The 21,438-nt window shown below is 46.2% G+C and overlaps 1 protein-coding gene across 3 annotated transcripts in view; it reads left to right on the top strand.

Moving 5' to 3' along the window:
* Positions 1 to 251: 251 nt before the first annotated feature.
* Positions 252 to 21,438, top strand: part of PHC2 (polyhomeotic homolog 2) — a 113,205-nt gene continuing 92,018 nt past the window's right edge. For all 3 annotated transcript variants that reach the window (XM_038747034.1, XM_038747033.1, XM_038747031.1), the window contains exons 1-2: positions 252 to 323; positions 17,058 to 17,289. In XM_038747034.1, the coding sequence (XP_038602962.1) occupies positions 274 to 323; positions 17,058 to 17,289 (282 nt within the window). In that variant the 5' untranslated portion in view covers positions 252 to 273. The remainder of the gene's footprint in view (positions 324 to 17,057; positions 17,290 to 21,438) is intronic.

Genomic DNA, 21,438 nt, shown 5'->3' with positions numbered 1-21,438 from the left:
TGAGGCAGTCGAGCCCCCTTTCAGGTTTGTTTCATTCAGTAATGCGTCCCCTGAGAAGACAGACTAAGCAGCCTGGGCTACCCTGCAATTTCTCCGAACTATTTGCATGAAATACTGCAGGCAAAAAGCTCAGCTCCTGATTGGGCGTTGCTAGGCAACATCATAATCATCAGGAAATTAGGCTGGCCTTTTTTTTTCCACCCGGAGTATGTGTGTGATTGCAGTGATGTGCGGGAGACGAGAGAGGGAGTGGAACAAAGAGAGATAGATGGGATGGTCTCGCAGGCGGGGACACTGCTGCAGCCACCGACCCGCATCCCACGGTAGGACGGTCCATTTCGGGGCCGGCTCTTTCCACAGCCGGGACGGCGTTGGCGCGTTTCTTCCGTTGGGGAATCAGCCCCGGCGAGTGGACACCCGGGCCTTGCCAGGAGCGGGATCTGGAGCGGCAGAAGCAACTTGGAAGTGATTTTTCAGGCGAGGAGTTGCCGTTTAATACGTCCAATCCAGTCTGTGAATGATGTGTGGCTTGTGTCTGAGAGCGTGGGGCCGAGAACGTGTGGGGGTGTCTGGCTCTGTGTGCGCGATTGTTGCCCATCAGAGAGAACGTCCCTAACCCGAAGTTGGAACTATGATGCCGTTTATTGGGAGGCCTCAGCCCCCTTGAACGCGCTCTGTTCCCTGGCGTCAGTGAACAGTGTGTTCTGCCGGCCCTGGGGCGAATGGGCAAAGAGGCAGCTGTCTGGGAAGATGATCAGTGGATGTGATTGCCCTTTGGAAATGAAGCATCTAAATCGACTTTCATTTTCAGCATTGCGCTCCCATGCCCCGATAACACGAATGCTTATGTCACCTGCACAGCTACGCTTGAATCCTCCACGAAGTAAGGCTGCCTAACTTTGTGCCCCCCTTCTTTCTCCTACTCCAGGGAGTGTGCCACCTCCTCCCAGATTCCCTTGGTCCTACCTATGCCCCCTTGGGCTCCTTGACCGGGGCCCCAACCCCACGGTGGAAACCTCCTTTGCTGTACTCTGCTGGCTGCCGCTGCCCCGGTCACGCTAATTGCCTTTTTGCCTTTGCTGTCTGTCATTTTGATGACTCCCGAGGTTTGGTTGGAGTCTGGCCCAGTCTGCTCCTTCCTGGCGCTCTCCATTCTGGTCAGCCCACCTCTGCCACCCCCAGATTCTGCCTAGCTCCCCTCGCCATTCGGGATCGCCCCGGGTGACTGTTTCATTGGACTCAAATAAAGACCCTTTCCGCTTTGCTTCAGAGGTTGGGCCCAGGGCAGGTGCGGGATGGGAAGACGGGGAGAACGGGAGAAGAGAAGGTGGAGTTAGTATTCCAAGGTTCGGGAAGCGTTGGGAAAGGGGGAGGTGGATGGCTAGCTGGGTTTCATCTTCACTGAGGGGCAGAATATCGGAGAAGTGCCTGAAACTGCAGCATGGGGGATTTGGGCTTGGCGTTGTCTGTCTCTTGGACACTAGACTAGATTTCTGGGGGAGGGTCTTCAGACTTCTTCAGACCTTTAGACCGTGAGCCCACTGTTGGGAAGGGGCTGTCTCTATACGTTGCCAACTTGTACTTCCCAAGCGCTTAGTACAGTGCTCTGCACACAGTAAGCACTCAATAAATACGATTGATGATGATCTTGGATCGGGTTGCACGGAGGCCTGCTTAAAGGAGGGAGAAGGGGCTTGGATGGCCTCTGATGAGCCCGTTCAAACTGGGAATTTTGATCCTGTGATTCCCTTTCTAGACTGTAAGGCCGCTGTGAGCAAGGATCATGTCTTACCAACTCTGTTTTATTGTACTCTTCGAAGGGCTGAGTGCAGGGCTCAATAAATACCACTGATCGATTGATTGATTGAGATGGAAAGTGTTCGGCAGATCGTGAAGAGAAGAGTAATACATGGCACAGGATCACAGAAGCTTCTGCTTCTTATGTGTAAGCCTGCTAGTTATCATCTTCAGGTCCTTTTTTTCTTTTTATTTTAATGGTCTTGAGCACCTTAGTCTCTCGCCAGGGACTCTGCACACTAAGGAGGCCAAAGGGACCAACTTGGAACAGCCCTCATCAATGGCATTTACTGAGCGCTTTCTGTGTGCAGAGCGCAGTACTAAGTGCTTGGGAGTGTACTCTACTGGAGTACTCTGAGAAGCAGCGTGGCTCAGCGGAAAGAGCCCGGGCTTGGGAGTCAGAGGTCATGGGTTCTAATCCCGGCTCTGCCACTTGTCAGCTGTGTGACTTTGGGCCAGTGACTGTCTTCTCTGTGACTCAGTTACCTCATCTGCAAAATGGGGATTAAGACTGTGAGCCCCATGTGGGACAACCTGATTACCTTGCATCCCCCCCTCCAGTGCTTGGCACATAGTAAGTGCTTAACAAATGCCGTCATTATTATTATTACTCCACAGCAGAGTCGGTAGAAACGTTCTCTGCCCATAATGAACAGTCCTCTTTTCTGGACCAGTTTTCCCCCTCTTTTCTTCATTGAACCCCTTCACCGTTTCCTCTGCGCATGGGGGAGGTGTGCGAGGCTTTTTGGTTTATAATAATAATAATAATGATGGCATTTGTTAAGCGCTTACTATGTGCAAAGCACTGTTCCAAGCGCTGGGGGGGATACAGTGTGATCAAGTTGTCCCACGTGGGGCTCACAGTCTTAATCCCCATTTTTACAGACGAGGTAACTGAGCGCTGCCCTTTTTCCAGGGAGACTCCGACCCCAAGATGGGAAGGAGCGAGGCAGTGTTGGGAGTAGCAAATAGGCCAAGTCATGAGGGGTGAGCCAGAGAGCCATCAGTTGGGGCTCTCTGAGGTGAGTGGCTGATGATTGGACAGGGGCCAGGAGACTGTAAGCTCCTTGTGGGCAGGGAATATGTCTGTTATTCATTCATTAATTCATTCATTCAATAGTATTTATTGAGCGCTTACTGTGTGCAGAGCAAGCACTTGGGATGTACAAGTTGGCAACATATAGAGACGGTCCCTACCCAACAACGGGCTGTTATACTGTTATATTCATTCATTCATTCAATTGTATTCATTGAGCGCTTCCTGTGTGCACAGCACTGTAGTAAGCGCTTGGAAAGTACAATTCAGCAACAGAGACAGTCCCTACCCAGCAACGGGCTAACAGTCTAAAAGGGGGGAGACAGGCGTCAAAACAAGTAAAAAGGCATCAATAGCATCAGTGTAAATAAATAGAATTGTAGATATGTACACCATCATCATCAATCGTATTTATTGAGCGCTTACTCTGTGCAGAGCACTGTACTAAGCGCTTGGGAAGTACAAGTTGGCAACATAGAGACAGTCCCTACCCAACAGTGGGCTCACAGTCTATATATATATGATGTGATGTATATACACATCATTAGTATAAATGAATAGAATTATAAATATGTACACAAGTGCTGTTGCGAGGGGAGGGGGTAGAGCAAAGGGAGCTAGTGGAGGGGAGGGGGAGCAGGAAGGCCTCCTGGAGGAGGTGAGCCTTCAGTAGGGCTTTGAAGAGGGGAAGTGTGATTGGTGTGATTAATTGTACTCTCCCAAGCGTTTAGGACGGTGCTCTGCACACAGTAAGTGTTCAATAAATATGAATGACCGACTGACTGACTTACGGTTCCCTCCTAACTATCCCCAGAGGCTGCAGACAGAGTTCTCAGACATCAGCCCCCTGTGCCTCTCTCCTCCCAACACGGAAACATCAATGACAACTCCCATCTGTAGCCAGTGGATTTCCCTGACTCCAGGGACAGAGGCCTGGTGAGACCCATTACTATTAAACGGTGGTCTCGGAATCCCTGTGCAGGGTGAACTGTGGGTTTAATCATTTCCAGGCAGAGCAGATTGCCATTTCTCTCGGGGAAGAGAGAAAGGATTCGCCGAGAGATCAACTGAAGCCCAGACTAGAGGCTTGCCTGAGTTGGGTAACTAAAAGAGCAGAGGAGAGGAAAAAGTTGTAGGGGAGTGGGCTACTGAATGCACAGGTGATTTGGAGGGTAGGTAGAGCTATCCATGAAGTGTTTCCAGTACTCTACCAGTCTCGACTACGAGAGGGAGAGTCAAGCTTGCAAACTTGTACTCCCCAAGCGCTTAGTACAGTGCTCTGCACTCAATAAATACGGTTGAATGAGTGAATGAAGCGGAGACATATCCATTCCATTCCTAGTTCGGGCCGTGGCCTAGCGAGTGGAAGGCAATCTGCTACAAGTCAAAACTCACCTGTGCCGGGCAGCAGCGGTGGCGCGGGAGAGAGAGTCGAGGGCGGAGAATCGATTTTACTGCTCAGAAGGAGGCAGTGGTCACAGTCTTAATCCCCGTTTTACAGATGAGGGAACTGAGGCACGGAGAAGTGAAGTGACTTGCCCAAAGTCACACGGCGGACAAGTGGCAGAGCAGGGATTTGAACCCATGACTTCTGACTCTAAAGCCCATGCTCTTTCCGCTGAGCCAAGCTGCTTCTCCAATACTTAGATTATTGTCTGTCTCCCCCTCTAGACCGTAAGCTCATTGTGGGCAGGGATTGTGTCTACCAACTGTGTCGTATATGCTCTCCCAAGCGCTTAATACAGCACTCTGCACACAGTAAGCACTCATTAAATATAACTGATTGTTCATTTGATCGACTTGCCTGTCAAACAGCAGACAATAATAATAATCAATCAGTCAATCAATCAATCAATCGTATTTATTGCATGCTTACTGTGTGCAGAGCACTGTACTAAGCGCTTGGGAAGTACAAGTTGGCAACATATAGAGACAGTCCCTACCCAACAGTGGGCTCACAGTCTAAAAGAGTGGGCTGGGATTTATTAAGTGCTTACTATGTGCGACACACTGTTCTAAGCGCTGGGGAGGTTACAAGGTGATCAGGTTGTCCCATGGGGGGCTCACAGTCTTACTCCCCATTTTCCAGATGAGGTAACTGAGGCACAGAGAAGTCTTGCCCAGAGTCACACAGCTGACAATCAGTCAATCGTATTTACTGAGCGCTTACTGTGTACAGAGCACTGTACTAAGCGCTTGGGAAGTCCAAGTTGGCAACGTATAGAGACGGTCCCTACCCAACAGTGGGCTCACAGTCTAGAACCAGATCTGGGATTCGAACCCAGGTCCTGTGATCTCACTAGACCGTGCTGCTTCTCATTAGGGTGAGAAAGGGATTCTGGGCAGGACATTCATTGTGTGATCAGAGAAATGGGAAGAGCAGCTGGCTCTGGGGGAGAAGAAAGTGCAGAGAGGGAGAGTGGACAGAAAGTAGGGGTGGCCCCCGTCTCTGGGTGGCCAGTGCCCCAGGCGAATGGCGTCCTTCACAGTGCCAGAAGCCCAGGGTGCCAGCTTTTTTGCTCAGGTGACTCAGGCAGTCCTGTCTTTATGATTTGGGGATCCAACTCCTCTGGATTTTGGGGAATCCCATCCCGATGGCCGTCACCCCTCTCTGTGCCCCCACTTCCCTTCCCGATTAATTTCTTTTTTTGGCTGGATAATTTTATACTTAGTTGGATTATTAATCTTAGGGATCCTCTGGTAGTTGTGGGGCCTGATTGGACCAACCACACTTTCGGAAGACTTCGGCTTCTTCCCAGATCCAAAATGCAAGCTTGATTCTCAGCTAGTGCTCTCTCTCTCTCTCTGTCTCTCTCTCTCTGTCTCTCTCTGTCTCTCTCTCTCTGTCTCTCTCTCTCTCTCTCTCTCTCTCTCCCCCCTGACCCCAGGGTCCCATCAGAAGGCTGGATCGTGGCTCGGTGGAAAGAGCCCGTGCTTTGGAGTCAGCGGTCGTGGGTTCAAATCCCAGCTCCGGCAACTGTCAGCCGTGTGACTTTGGGCGAGTCACTTCACTTCTCTGGGCCTCAGTGACCTCATCCGGAAAATGGGGATTCAAGCTGTGAGCCCCCCGTGGGACAACCTGATCAGCTTGTAATAATAATAATAATAATAATGGCATTTATTAAGCGCTTACTATGTGCAAAGCACTGTTCTAAGCGCTGGGGGAGATACAAGGCGATCAGGTTGTCCCACGGGGTGCGCACAGGCAATCCCCATTTTACAGATGAGGGAACTGAGGCCCAGAGAAGTGAAGTGACTTGCCCTAAGTCACACAGCTGACAAGTGGTGGAGCTGGGATTTGATCCTCCCCAGTGCTTAGAACTGTGCTCTGCACATAGTAAGCGCTTAACAAATACCATCAGCATCATCATTATTATTATTATAATCCTTCCTGCTCAACTATAACCTTGTTGTGAGCAGGGAATGTGTCTACCAACTCTGTTATAGTGTACTCTTCCAAGCGCTTAATACAGTGCAGTGTATACAGTGCTCAATAAATACAGTTGATAATCAGCCGCCTGGCCTTCACTGCTGCTTGTAGGTGGAGTTTGAAAGGATTTCATTCTGCAGGCAGTGAGCTTTCGGACATCTAGGGAGAGTCACTCACTAACCTTTAGTGGACTCTCTGCCACCTCCTTGGTTCCCTTACTCATTTATTCATTCATTCATTGTCCTATTTATTCATTCATTCATTCAATCGTATTTATTGAGCGCTTACTGTGTGCAGAGCACTGTACTGAGCGCTTGGGAAGTACAAGTTGGCAACATATAGAGACCGTCCCTACCCAACAGTGGTTGGCAATGCCTGCTCTCCCTACCTCTTAATCAATCAATCAGCCAGTGGTACTTATTGAGCGCTTACTATGCACAGAGCACTGTCCTAAGCACTTGGGAGAGTACAAAACAACAAAATTGTACTTCGACTGGTGAGTCCTTTGTGAGATGGGGACTGAATCTGATCATTCACTCATTCATTCAATCGTATTTACTGAGCGCTTACTGTGTGCAGAGCACTGTACTAAGTGCTTGGGAAGTACAAGTTGGCAACATATAGAGACGGTCCCTACCCAACAGCGGGCGCACAGTCTAGAAGGGGGAGACAGACAACAAAACAAAACACATAAACAAGATAAAATAAATAGAATAAATATGTACAAGTAAAATAAATAGAGTAATAAATACGTACAAACATATATTCATTCGTTCAGTCGTATTTATTGAGCGCTTACTGTGTGCGGAGCGCTTGGGAAGTGCAAGTTGGCAACAGCTAGAGATGGTCCCTACCCAACAGTGGGCTCACAGTCTAGAAGAGGGAGACAGACAACAAAACAAAACACATAAACAAGGTAAAATAAATAGAATAAATATGTACAAGTAAAATAAATAGAGTAATAAATACGTACAAACCTATATTCATTCATTCAATCGTATTTTTTGAGCGCTTACTGTGTGCAGAGCGCTTGGGAAGTACAAGTTGGCAACATCTAGAGACGGTCCCTACCCAACAGCGGGCTCACATTCTAGAAAGGGGAGACAGACAACAAAACGAAACACATAAACAAGATAAATAGAATAAATATGTACAAGTAAAATAAATAGAGTAATAAATACGTACAAACATATATTCATTCATTCAATCGTATTTATTGAGCGCTTACTGTGTGCAGAGCGCTTGGGAAGTACAAGTTGGCAACATATAGAGACGGTCCCTACCCAACAATGGGCTTACAATCTAGAGGGGGGAGGAAACTCCCTTTCCCAATTAATGATTTTGTTTTGCTTTTGCAAGGTGGAGGAGGGAGCTTTGTGAGCTGGGATTATACTGGGATTAGACTGAGCCCCTTCCTTCCTCTCCCCCTCGTCCCCCTCTCCATCCCCCCCATTTTACCTCCTTCCCTTCCCCACAGCACCTGTATAGATGTATATATGTTTGTACAGATTTATTACTCTATTTATTTATTTATTTTATTTGTACATATCTATTCTATTTATTTTATTTTGTTAGTATGTTTGGTTTTGTTCTCTGTCTCCCCCTTTGAGACTGTGAGCCCACTGTTGGGTAGGGACTGTCTCTGTATGTTGCCAATTTGTACTTCCCAAGCGCTAAGTACAGTGCTCTGCACATAGTAAGCGCTCAATAAATACGATTGATGATGATTGATGATTATATCGGGGGCCGTGAAACGGGGCGGGGGGAGGAAGGGGCTTCTGATCAGTGAAAATATATCCCGGCCCAAAAGGACCAGTGTCCCCCCGACAGGATGGGCCGTGGAGAGCAGTACCCTTTGGAGTTGGGAGGGATGCCTCTTTTAGACTGTGAGCCCACTGTTGGGTAGGGACTGTCTCTATATGTTGCCAATTTGTACTTCCCAAGTGCTTAGTACAGTGCCCTGCACATAGTAAGCGCTCAATAAATACGATTGATGATGATGATGATGCCTCAGAGGAGGGTTTTGCAAATCCCAGGGTGACCACCCCGCAGAGAGAAGAGAGGCTAGGAGTTGAGCAGGGAACTAGACACGCCAGTGGGAGGATAATAATAATGATAATGATGGTATTTGTTAAGCGCTTACTACGTGCAAAGCACTGTTCTAAGCGCTGGGGAGGTTACAAGGTGATCAGATTGTCCCACGGGGGGCTCACAGTTTTAATAATAATAATAATAATAATAATAATGATAGCATTTATTAAGCGCTTACTATGTGCAAAGCACTGTTCTAAGCACTGGGGAGGTTACAAGGTGATCAGGTTGTCCCACGGGGGGCTCACAGTTTTAATAATAATAATAATAATAATGATAGCATTTATTTAGCGCTTACTCTGTGCAAAGCACTGTTCTAAGCGCTGGGGAGGTTACAAGGTGATCAGGTTGTCCCACGGGGGGCTCACAATTTTAATCCCCATTTTACAGATGAGGTAACTGAGGCGCAGAGAAGTGAAGTGACTTGCCCAAAGTCACACAGCTGACAAGCAGCAGAGCCTGGATTTGAACCCATGACCTCTGACTCCAAAGCCCATTCTCTTTCCGCTGAGCCACGCTGCTTCTTCTTGTAATCCCCATTTTACAGATGGGGTCACTGAGGCACAGAAAAGTTCATAATAATAATAATAATAATGATAGATAGCATTTATTAAGCGCTTACTAAGTGCAAAGCACTGTTCTAAGCGCTGGGGAGGTTACAAGGTGATCAGATTGTCCCATGGGGGGCTCACAGTCTTAATCTCCATTTTACAGATGAGGTAACTGAGGCACAGAAAAGTTAATAATGATAATAGATAGCATTTATTAAGCACTTACTATGTGCAAAGCACTGTTCTAAGCACTAGGGAGGTTACAAGGTGATCAGATTGTCCCATGGGGGGCTCACAGTTTTAATCCCCATTTTACAGATGAGGGAACTGAGGCACAGAAAAGTTAATAGTAATAATAATAATAATAGATAGCATTTATTAAGCGCTTACTATGTGCAAAGCACCGTTCTAAGCGCTGGGGAGGTTACAAGGTGATCAGATTGTCCCATGGGGGGCTCACAGTCTTAATCTCCATTTTACAGATGAGGTAACTGAGGCACAGAAAAGTTAATAATGATAATAGATAGCATTTATTAAGCACTTACTATGTGCAAAGCACTGTTCTAAGCACTAGGGAGGTTACAAGGTGATCAGATTGTCCCATGGGGGGCTCACAGTTTTAATCCCCATTTTACAGATGAGGGAACTGAGGCACAGAAAAGTTAATAGTAATAATAATAATAATAGATAGCATTTATTAAGCGCTTACTATGTGCAAAGCACCGTTCTAAGCGCTGGGGAGGTTACAAGGTGATCACATTGTCCCAACGGGGGCTCACAGTTTTAGTCCTCATTTTACAGATGAGGTAACTGAGGCACAGAAAAGTTAATAATAATAATAATAATAGATAGCATTTATTAAGCGCTTACTATGTGCAAAGCACTGTTCTAAGCGCTGGGGAGGTTACAAGGTGATCAGGTTGTCCCACGGGGGGCTCACAGTTTTAATCCCCATTTTACAGATGAGGTAACTGAGGCACAGAAAAGTTAATAGTAATAATGATAATAATAGATAGCATTTATTAAGCGCTTACTATGTGCAAAGCACCGTTCTAAGCGCTGGGGAGGTTACAAGGTGATCAGGTTGTCCTACGGCGGGCTCACAGTCTTCATCCCCATTTTACAGATCCCCGAGGAGAAAATCCACTTTATTCAAAGGCAGCAGAAAAGTTATAAATGTAGAAGGGCTGCGTGTGCTGAGAGAAGTGGACAGTCCGTACAACATAGGAAAACTCGCCGGAATGATTCTCTTACGTTAGAGGCAGCTTGGCCTAGCAGGAAGTGCCCGGCCTTGGAGGCCGAAGACCTGGGTTCTAATCCAGCTCTACCACTTGTTTGTTGGGTGGTGTTGGCTCAAGCCACTTAGTTTCTCTGTGTCCCAGTTTCCTCATCTGAAAATGGGGATTCAGTACCTTTTCTCCCTCCCCCTTAGACTGTGCATCCTGTGTTGGGGACGGGGATCGTGTCAGACCTGATTTTCCTATCTCTACCTCAGCCACTCAGTACAGTAATAAAAATAGTGATGGGAATTGATGATGATGATGATACAGAAAGAGCCCGGGCTTTGGAGTCAGAGGTAGTGGATTCAAATCCCGGCTCCACCAATTGTCAGCTGAGTGACTTTGGGCAAGTCACTTAACTTCTCTGGGCCTCAGTGACCTCATCTATAAAAATGGGGATTAAAACTGTGAGCCCCCCGTGGGACAACCTGATCACCTTGTAACCTCCCCAGCGCTTAGAATAGTGCTTTGCACATAGTAAGTGCTTAATAAATGCCATTGTTATAGAGAAGCAGCGTGGCTCAGTGGAAAGAGCATGGGCTTTGGAGTCAGAGGTTATGGGTTCAAATCCCGACTCTGCCACATGTCTGCTGTGTGACCTTGGGCAAATCACTTCACTTCTCCGAGCCTCAGTGACCTCATCGGTAAAATGGGGATTAAAAATGTGAGCCCCACGTGGGACAACCTGATCACCTTGTATCCCCCCCAGCGCTTAGAACAGTGCTCTGCACATAGTAAGCGCTTAACAAATGCCATTATTATTATTATTATTATTTGTTAAGCACTTACCATGTGCCGAGTACTGGGGTAGATACAAGACCCGCAGGATGTCCCATGTGGGGTTCACAGTCTTAATCTTAATCTTAATCTTAATCACAGTCTTAGAGAAGCAGCGTGGCTCAGTGAAAAGAGCCCAGGCTTTGGAGTTAGAGGTCATGGGTTTGAATCCTGACTCCACCACTTGTCAGCGGTGTGACTTTGGGCAAGTCACTTAGCTTCTCTGGGCCTCAGGTACCTCATCTGTCAAATGGGGATGAAGACTGTGAGCCCCACTTGGGACAACGTGATCAACTTGTATCCCCTCCAGCGCTTAGAACAGTGCTGTGCACATCATCATCATCATCAATCGTATTTATTGAGCGCTTACTGTGTGCAGAGCACTGTACTAAGCGCTTGGGAAGTACAAGTTGGCAACAGGTAGAGACAGTCCCTACCCAATAGTGGGCTCACAGTCTAAAAGGGGGAGACAGAGAACAAAACCAAACATACTAACAAAATAAAATAAATAGAATAGATATGTACAAGTAAAATAAATAAATAAATAAATAGAGTGATAAATATGTACAAACATATATACATATAGGGGACGTGGGCCATACTATTAAGCACATAGTAAGTGCTTAATAAATGCCATTATTAATAATAATAATAATAATAATAATAATCCCCACTTTAGAGAAGTGGCATGGCTCAATGGAAAGAACCCGGGCTTGGGAGTCAGAGGTCATGGGTTCTAATCCTGGTTTCACCACTTGTCAGCTGTGTGACTTTGAGCAAATCACGTATCTTCTCTGTGCCTCAGTTGCCTCATCTGTAAAATGGGGATTAAGACTGTGAGCTCCACGTGGGACAATCTGATTACCTTGTACCTCCCCAGCACTTAGTACAGTGCTTTGTACATAGTAAGCACTTAAGAAATGCCATCATTATTATTATTATTGTTACAGGTGAGGTAACTGAGGCACAGAGAAGTTAAGTGGCTTGCCTAAGGTGATGCAGCAGACGAGTGGTGGAGGCAGGATTAGAACCCATGTCCTCTGACTCCCAAGCCCGTGCTCATTGGCCCTACTGAGAGCTCACCTCCTCCAGGAGGCCTTCCCAGACTGAGCCCCCTTTTTTCTCTCCTCCTCCCCATTCCCCCCGCCCTACCTCCTTCCCCTCCCCACAGCACCTTTATATATGTTTGTACAGATTTATTACCCTATTTATTTTACTTGTACATATTTACTATTCTATTTATTTTGTTCATGATATACATCCAGCTGTATTTCTATTTATTCTGATGACTTGACACCTGTCCACATGTTTCGTTCTGTTGTCTGTCCCCCCCTTCTAGACTGTGAGCCCATTGTTGGGTAGGGACCGTCTCTAGATGTTGCCAACTTGTACTTCCCAAGCACTTAGTACAGTGCTCTGCACACAGTAGGCACTCAATAAATACGATTGAATGAATGAATTGGCATTACTTCTCTAGTATACGTAGTAAGTGCTTAACAAATGTTATTATTATTATATTATGTAAGATCCAGCAGAGACTGGGGACCTGAACCCAGATGTATGATGAGGGACAGAAGAGCTGGGAGTTACTTTGTAGTCTGAGCAGGCTCTTTCCACTGAGCCACACTGTACTAAGCGCTGGGAGACAAGTACTATTTATTGAGCTTCAAAGCCCTACTGAGAGCTCACCTCCTCCAGGAGGCCTTCCCAGACTGAGCCCCCTTTTTCCTCTCCTCCTCCCCATCCCCCCCGCCCTACCTCCTCCCCCTCTCCACAGCACCTGCATATATGTTTGTACAGATTTATTACTCTATTGATTTAACTTGTACATATTTACTGTTCTATTTTGTTAATGATGTGCATCTAGCTTTATTTCTATTTATTCTGATGACTTGACACCTGTCCACATGTTTTGTCGTCTGTCTCCCCCTTCTAGACTGTGAGCCCGTTGTTGGGTAGGGACCGTCTCCATATGTTGCCAACTTGTACTTCCCAAGCGCTTAGTACAGTGCTCTGCACACGGTAAGCGCTCAATAAATACGATTGAATGAATGAAGTCTGAAGGACCTGAAACTCCATGACAGTTGTCACTGAATTGCAGTTAAACTGTACCTCCTTCATTTGGGTGTTGAGGGTTTTCATTAATCAGTAGCCCCCGTTTCATGTTCCCCAGTATAATCCCAGCTCACATAGCTCCCTCCTCCACCTACCCAAAAAACAAAAACCCAACCAAAAATGAAACAAAAACAGTAATTGTGAAAGGAAGATGCACTGGGCTAGATTTCAGGGGAGCAGGAGGAAAAATAAGGACAAAATTGGCAGGAGAGTGATTATGTGAGGGTAACAGAAGCAGCATGGAGTGGATAGAGCGTGGGCCTGGGAATCAAAAGGACTTGGGTTCTAATCCCGGCTCCGCTCCGTGTCTGCTGTGTGACCTTGGGGAAGTCACTTAATTTGTCTGTGCCTCAGTTACCTCATGCGTAAAATGGGGATTAAGAGTGCGAGCCCCATGTGGGACAGGGACTGTGTCCAACCTCTACTCCAGCGCTTAGAACAGTGCTTGATACATAGTAAGCACTTAACGAGAATCATTATTATTAAACAGCATGGTATTGTGGATAGAGCATGGGCCTGGGGTTCAGAAGGTCATGGGTTCTAATCCCGGATCCACCACTTTTCTGCTGTGTGGCCTTGGGCAAGGCACTTCACTTCTCTGGGCCTCAGTTACCTCATCTGTAAAATCAGTTACCTCATCTGAGCCCCTCGTGGGACAGGGACCGTGTCCAACCTGATTTGCTTGTATCCACCCCAGGGCTTAGTACAGTGCCTGGCACCTAGTAAGTGCTTACCAAATGCTATTATTATTATTATTATTATTATATGAAAGTAAATGTACAATTGGAGATATATATATATATATCTCCAATTGTACATTTACTTTCATATAATAATAATAATAATAATGATAATAATTATATATATATATATATATATATATATATATATATCCCTAAATGCTGAGGATGGGAATGAGCCCTAAGGGTGACAGCGGTATATTAAAGCAAACACCCTTCCCCATCTATCGACATGCTTATCATCATCATCAATCGTATTTATTGAGCGCTTACTGTGTGCCGAGCACTGTACTAAGCGCTTATCTCAGAGCTGAAGCAGAAAGAGCCTCGAAGTTGCAAGTTTCCTTACAGATTCTGCTCTGCAGAGCAGTATATTAAAGCAAACACCCTTCCCCATCTGTCGACATGCTTATCTCAGAGCTGAAGCAGAGAGAGCCTCGAAGTTGCAAGTTTCCTTACAGATTCTGCTCTGCAGATTCCAGAGTTTGAGGGTCCGGTCGTGACTTCCTGAAACAATAAGCGATTTACCCAACAGAAACTTAGCCGACAGCACTTTCCCACTGTGTCCCGTCAGAGTGTGCTGGGAGAGAAAGAAAACGATGTAAAAATCAATGGTCCTCATTAGGCCTAATTCAGTCTAGTGCTAAAGGAAATATGACATCTAAGATTCGGTGATTCTCAGCTTGGAAACTAAGATTTAGAACCCTTCTACAGACACAAGAGACCTCCCCCTCTCCATCCCCCCCGCCTTACCTTCTTCCCTTCCCCACAGCACCTGTATATATGTATATACGTTTGTACGGATTTATTACTCTATTTTACTTGTACATATCTATTCTATTTATTTTATTTTGTTAATATGTTTTGTTTTGTTCTCTGTCTCCCCCTTCTAGACTGTGAGCCCACTGTGGGGTAGGGACCGTCTCTATATGTTGCCAACTTGGACTTCCCAAGCACTTTGTACAGTGCTCTGCACACAGTAAGCGCTCAATAAATACGATTGATTGATTGATTGTTGGGTTGACTTACCTTGGGCAGTTGGGAATTAATTAGGCCAAGGCTTCCAGGAAGAGATGGGATTTTAGAAGGGCTTTGGAGCTGGGGAGGGCCATGGTCAATCAATCAAAAAGCATTCCTTGGACTGTAGTCAGTCAAAAATCAGCACTGCCTAGGGGAAAGAACACAGCCCTGAGAGTCAGAGGACTTGGGTTCTAATTCCCATGGCCACTCACCTGCTATGTGACATTGGGCAAGTTGCTTAATTGCTCTGGGAATCATCTATAAAATGGGGATCCCATGCCTGTTTTCCCTCTTTCCTAGACTGTGAGCCCCATGCAGGAGAAGGAGTCTGTCTGATCTGATTTTGTACAGTGCTCGACACATTGTACGCGCTTAATGCCTCAATATTATTCAGGGACTCTCCGGTGAGAAGGGGAAAACCCTAAGGCAAAAGGCATATGGTTTCCCACACACCCCACTGGCCTGGCACATTCTCTTAAAGAAACAGCTTGGCTCAGTGGAAAGAGCCCGGGCTTTGGAGTCAGAGGTCATGGGTTCAAACTCCGGCTCCGCCAGTTGTCGGCCGTGTGACTTTGGGCAAGTCACTTAACTTCTCTGTGCCTCAGTTACCTCATCTGTCAAATGGGGATGAAGACTGTGAGCCCCCCATGGGACAACCTGATCCCCAGCGCTTAGAATAGCGCTTTGCAATAGTAAGTGCTTAATAAATGCCATTATTATTATTATTATTATTATTTTTAAAGCTTTGGGGAGCATTCAGTTTCCATTCACTGTTCTCTCCCGTTCTCTGCTTCCTGCCCCACCTTAGAAGTGGCTGCAATTCAGTATGTAGGAAATGGTTCCTTGCTGACAGAGGGCTCTCCTGCCTCTTTTCTCTTCTTCCCAGTATCTTCTGGTCTTGCATCCCCTTTTTTGTCTCCTCCCGCTACTCGCCTCTCTTCTTTTCCTGTCCTCATCCTTCAGGGTTTGAGGAAAAGCAAGTAAAGGAGGAGCTGGATGACAAAGATAGCAGATGAGCCTTGCCGGACTAATAGGCTTCCGAGCCTGGGAGCCCAGAAGGAAAGGACAGCTGTGCTGAAGCCAGGCCACTTAGGGGGCCTGGAGAGGCCTGGAGTGGAGGGAATCACCAGTCTTATTTTTTCGGGTCTCCTTCCCATTCACTTTGGATAGGGCGAAGCCCTGACAGGCGCTAGTCCCCAGCCCAGATTCAGGCCACGGTCTCTGAGGCTCATGGCGGGCAGGGAACGTTTCTACCAACTCTGTTTTATTGTATTCTTCGAAGCATTTCTTACGGTGCTCCGCATACGGTAAGCGCTCAGTAAATACTACTGATCGATCCATACTGCCCCATGTCGAAGGTCCCCGGGCCTGGAATGCCCTCCCTCTGCCCATCCGCCAAGCTAGCTCTCTTCCTCCCTTCAAGGCCCTACTGAGAGCTCACCTCCTCCAGGAGACCTTCCCAGACTGAGCCCCTTCCTTCCTCTCCCCCTCGTCCCCCTCTCCATCCCCCTCATCTTACCTCCTTCCCTTCCCCACAGCACCTGTATGTATGTATATATGTCTGTACATATTTATTACTCTATTTTACTCGTACATATCTATTTTATTTTGTTAGTATGTTTGGTTCTGTTCTCTGTCTCCCCCTTTTAGACTGTGAGCCCACTGTTGGGTAGGGACCGTCTCTATATGTTGCCAACTTGGACTTCCCAAGCGCTTAGTCCAGTGCTCTGCACACAGTAAGCGCTCAATAAATACGATTGATTGATTGATTAAGTGTTGAGGTCACCCCGAGTGGGGTCCTGGAGTCATCATCATCATCAATCGTATTTATTGAGCGCTTCCTATGTGCAGAGCACTGTACTACGCGCTTGGGAAGTACAAATTGGCAACATCTAGAGACAGTCCCTACCCAACAGTGGGCTCACGGTCTAAAAGGGGGAGACAGAGAACAAAACCAAACATACTAGCAAAATAAAATATAGAGTCGGAGTCGGCCCCCTCCCCCTTCCCTTTCCTTCAAGCCCTATTTTGGGAGTTTTTAGACTGTGAGCCCACTGTTGGGTAGGGACTGTCTCTATGTGTTGCCAATTCGTACTTCCCAAGCGCTTAGTACAGTGCTCTGCACATAATAAGCGCTCAATAAATACGATTGATTGATTGATTGATTGATTGAGTTTCCAGAGCCTCCCCCCCGCCTCACTCCTCCCTCTTCTCTTGTAGAACTCGCCCACTGTCCCCCCCACCCTCTGAGCATCCCATCTTCGCCACTCCGCGGGCCATGGAGAACGAGCTTCCGACGCCAACTACGTCTAGCAGTTCCAGCGTCGCCAGTGGTGCCGGCGGTGCCAGCGGTGCCAGTGGTGCCAGCGGTGCCAGCAGCAGCGGGGGCGGCCGTCCAGCTGGGCCGCAGATCTCCGTCTATAGCAGCATCCCTGACAGGCAGGCGGTCCAGGTGAGCCGTGCAGTGGAGCAGCTATTCTGTCGGGGGGAGGGCTGTCGAAAGGAATAGAAGCCAAAGGGAGATGGAAGCTGAGGGGAGAAAAATCTAAGGGACGCGGGTGTGATTTGGTGAAGCACCTGGCTGGGGAAAAGGGATCTGAGGGAAAGTGACCCCCGTCTGAACCGAGAGGTGTGTGGAGATCCCGGCCTCGGAGGCTTGGGGTCCAATTCACCTGCTCTCCGGGCCCTAAGAGTGAGCTGTGGCCATAGATATATGTATATATGTTTGTACATGTTTATTACTCTATTTATTTTACTTGTACATATCTATTCTATTTATTTTATTTGGTTAGTATGTTTGGTTTTGTTCTCTGTCTGTATATGTGTATACAGCACCTGTATATATGTATATATGTTTGTACATATTTATTACTCTATTTTACTTGTACATATCTATTCTATTTATTTTATTTGGTTAGTATGTTTGGTTTTGTTCTCTGTCTGTATATATGTATATGGCACCTGTATATATGTATATATGTTTGTACATATTTATTACTCTATTTATTTTACTTGTCCATATCTATTCTATTTATTTTATTTGGTTAGTATGTTTGGTTTTGTTCTCTGTCTGTATATATGTATACGGCACCTGTATATGTGTATATATGTTTGTACATATTTATTACTCTATTTATTTTACTTGTACATATCTATTCTATTTATTTTATTTTGTTAGTATGTTTGGTTTTGTTCTCTGTCTGTATATATGTATATATGTTTGTACATATTTATTACTCTATTTATTTTACTTGTCCATATCTATTCTATTTATTTTATTTTGTTAGTATGTTTGGTTTTGTTCTCTGTCTCCCCCTTTTAGACTGTGAGCCCACTGTTGGGTAGGGACTGTCTCTAGACGTTGCCAATTTGTACTTCCCAAGCGCTTAGTCCAGTGCTCTGCACATAGGAAGCGCTCGATAAATACGATTGATGATGGTGATGATAGAGGGGGAGGGTCTGAAGCGGGGAGCAGAAGCGGGAGAACCCCCAGACTGGTTGGGCAGGGTTGGCAGGGAAATATGTATATGTATGTGTATATATATGTACATATCTATTGTGGTTCTTATGTCTGCTGTGTGACTTCGAGCAAGCCACTTAACTTCTCTGTGCCTCAGTTACCTCATTTGGAAAATGAGGATGAAGACTGAGCCCCATGTGGGACAACCTGATCACCTTGTATCCCCCCCAGCGCTTAGAACAGTGCTTCACACATAGTAAGTGCTTAACAAACACAATTACCACCATGTAGGACAACCTGATTACCCTGTGTCTACCCCAGCACTTAGAGCAGTGCTTGGCACATAGTAAGCGCTAAACAAATACCATCATCATCATCATGATGTATGTATCTATCATGGTACTTATATGTGTGCATAATATATATACTATATATATATATATATATATATATATATACACACACACACACATATATATGCATGTGTATATATATATATATATATATATATATATATATATATATATGTATATATATACCTGGTATACACACACACAAGTGTAACCTCCCCAGCGCTTAGAACAGTGCTTTGCACATAGTAAGCACTTAATAAATGCCATTATTATTATTATTATATATACACACACACAAGTGTATATATACACACGCACACTTATCACTGGCCCTGTATATAAGTACAAGAAGCAGCATGGCTCAGTGGAAAGAGCCCGGGCTCGGGAGTCAGAGGTTATGGGTTTGAATCCTGGCTTCGCCACTTCTCAACTGTGTGGCCTTGGGCAAGCCACTTCACTTCTCTGGGCCTCAGTTACCTCATCTGTAAAACGGGGATGAAGACTGTAAGCCCCATATGGGGCAATCTCATCACCTTGTATCCCCCAGCGCTTAGAACAGTGCTTCGCATAAAGTAAGCGCTTAACAAATACCATCATCATCATTATTTTATGTAGGTACATAGCTATTATAGTAGAGAAGCAGCGTGGCTCAGTGAAAAGAGCCTGGGCTTTGGAGTCAGAGGTCATGGGTTCAAATCCCAGCTCCGCCACTTGTCAGTTGAGTGACTTTGGGCAAGTCACTTAACTTCTCTGGGCCTCAGTTACCTCATCTGTAAAATGGGGATTAAGTCTGTGAGCCCCATGTGGGACAACTTGATCACCTTGTATCCCCCCCAGCGCTTAGAACGGTGCTTTGCATATAGTAAGCGCTTAATAAATGCCATCGTTATTATTATTATTATTACTTATATGTACACATCTATTATGAGACTTGTATATATGCACATATCCATTATGGTACTGGTGACTTCGCCCAGCCTGATTTGCTTGTATCAACCCCAGTGCTCAGTACAGTGCCTGGCACATAGTAAGCACTTAACAAATACCATAATTATTAATTATTACTGTGTACATATCTATTGTGGTACTCAGATATATGTGTGTACATATCTATTATGGTATCTGTTAAGTGATTACTATGTGCCAAGCACTGTTCTAAGCACTAGGGTAGATACAAGTCAGTCAGGTTGGACACAGTCTCTGTCCGACAAGGGGTTCACAGTCTAAGTAGGAGGGAGTAGGGTTTAATCCCCATTTTACGGAAGGGGTAACTGAGGCCCAGAGAAGTGAAGTGACTTTCCCAAGGTCACACAGCCGACATGTGGCAGAGCCAGGATCAGACTCCCAGGGCCGTGCTCTTTCCACTAAGCCGTGCTGCTCTTCTAGGCTACACTGGAGCGACAGAGAAGGAGCGTGGCTCAGTGGAAAGAGCGCGGGCTTTGGAGCCAGAGGTCATGGGTTCGAATCCCGGCTCTGCCACATGTCTGTTGTGTGACCTTGGGCAAGTCACTTAACTTCTGTGAACCTCAGTTACCTCATCTGTAAAATGGGGATTAAGACTGTGAGCCCCACGTGGGACAACTTAAGCACCTTGTATCCCCCCCAGCGCTTAGAACAGTGCTTTGCACATAGTAAGCGCTTAACAAATGCCATCATCATCATCATGGGGAGAAGCCAGGGAGAGCCTTTAGTCACTTTCTCAAAGTTGCTGTTCAGTCGTTCACGGGGGGCTGAATGCGAAGGATCCAGGGTCAGAGTTGAGGCAGGGCCAGAGGCAGCCCGAGAACAGGGAGGGAAGAGATGCTTGGCATTGCCCAGTCTGTCCCACGACACCTCCCTAAGGACAGCACAAAGCGCTTAGTACAGTGCTGTGCACACATTAAGCGCTCAGTAAATACGATTGAATGAAAGGAAACCATAGACGGAATCTTAGTCGGTAAGAGGAGAACACCGAGTTCCCCAGGACTCTTGAGCCCCATTCATTCATTTACTCAGTGAGCTCTTACTGCGTGCAGAGCACTGTACTAAGCGCTTGGGAAGTAGAGAAGCAGCGTGGCTCAGTGGAAAGAGCACGGGCTTTGGAGTCAGAGGTCATGGGTTCAAATTCCGGCTCCGCCAACTGTCAGCTGTGTGACTTTGGGCAAGTCACTTCACTTCTCTGTGCCTCAGTCACCTCATCTGTAAAATGGGGATTAAGACTGTGAGCCCCCCGTGGGACAACCTGATCACCTTGTAACCTCCCCAGTGCTTAGAACGGTGCTTTGCACATAGTAAGCGCTTAATAAATGCCATTATTATTATTATTCTCTGTGCCTCAGTGACCTCATCTGTAAAATGGGGATTAAGACTGTGAGCCCCCCGTGGGACAACCTGATCACCTTGTAACCTCCCCAGCGCTTAGAACGGTGCTTTGCACATAGTAAATGCTTAATAAATGCCATTATTATTATTATTATTATTCTCTGTGCCTCAGTGACCTCATCTGTAAAATGGGGATTAAGACTGTGAGCCCCCCGTGGGCCAACCTGATCACCTTGTAACCTCCCTAGCGCATAGAACAGTGCTTTGCACATAGTAAGCGCTTAATAAATGCCATTATTATTATTATTATTCTCTGTGCCTCAGTGACCTCATCTGTAAAATGGGGATTAAGACTGTGAGCCCCCGGTGGGCCAACCTGAGCACCTTGTAACCTCCCCAGCGCTTAGAACGGTGCTTTTGCACATAGTAAGCGCTTAATAAATGCCATCATTATTATTATTATTATTACAAGTCGGCAACATATAGA

The sequence above is a fragment of the Tachyglossus aculeatus genome, chromosome 5, assembly GCF_015852505.1.
Source record: "Tachyglossus aculeatus isolate mTacAcu1 chromosome 5, mTacAcu1.pri, whole genome shotgun sequence".
Taxonomy (NCBI): domain Eukaryota; kingdom Metazoa; phylum Chordata; class Mammalia; order Monotremata; family Tachyglossidae; genus Tachyglossus; species Tachyglossus aculeatus.
Note: the sequence above shows the minus strand (reverse complement) of the source record. Positions and strands in the feature narration are given on the sequence as shown.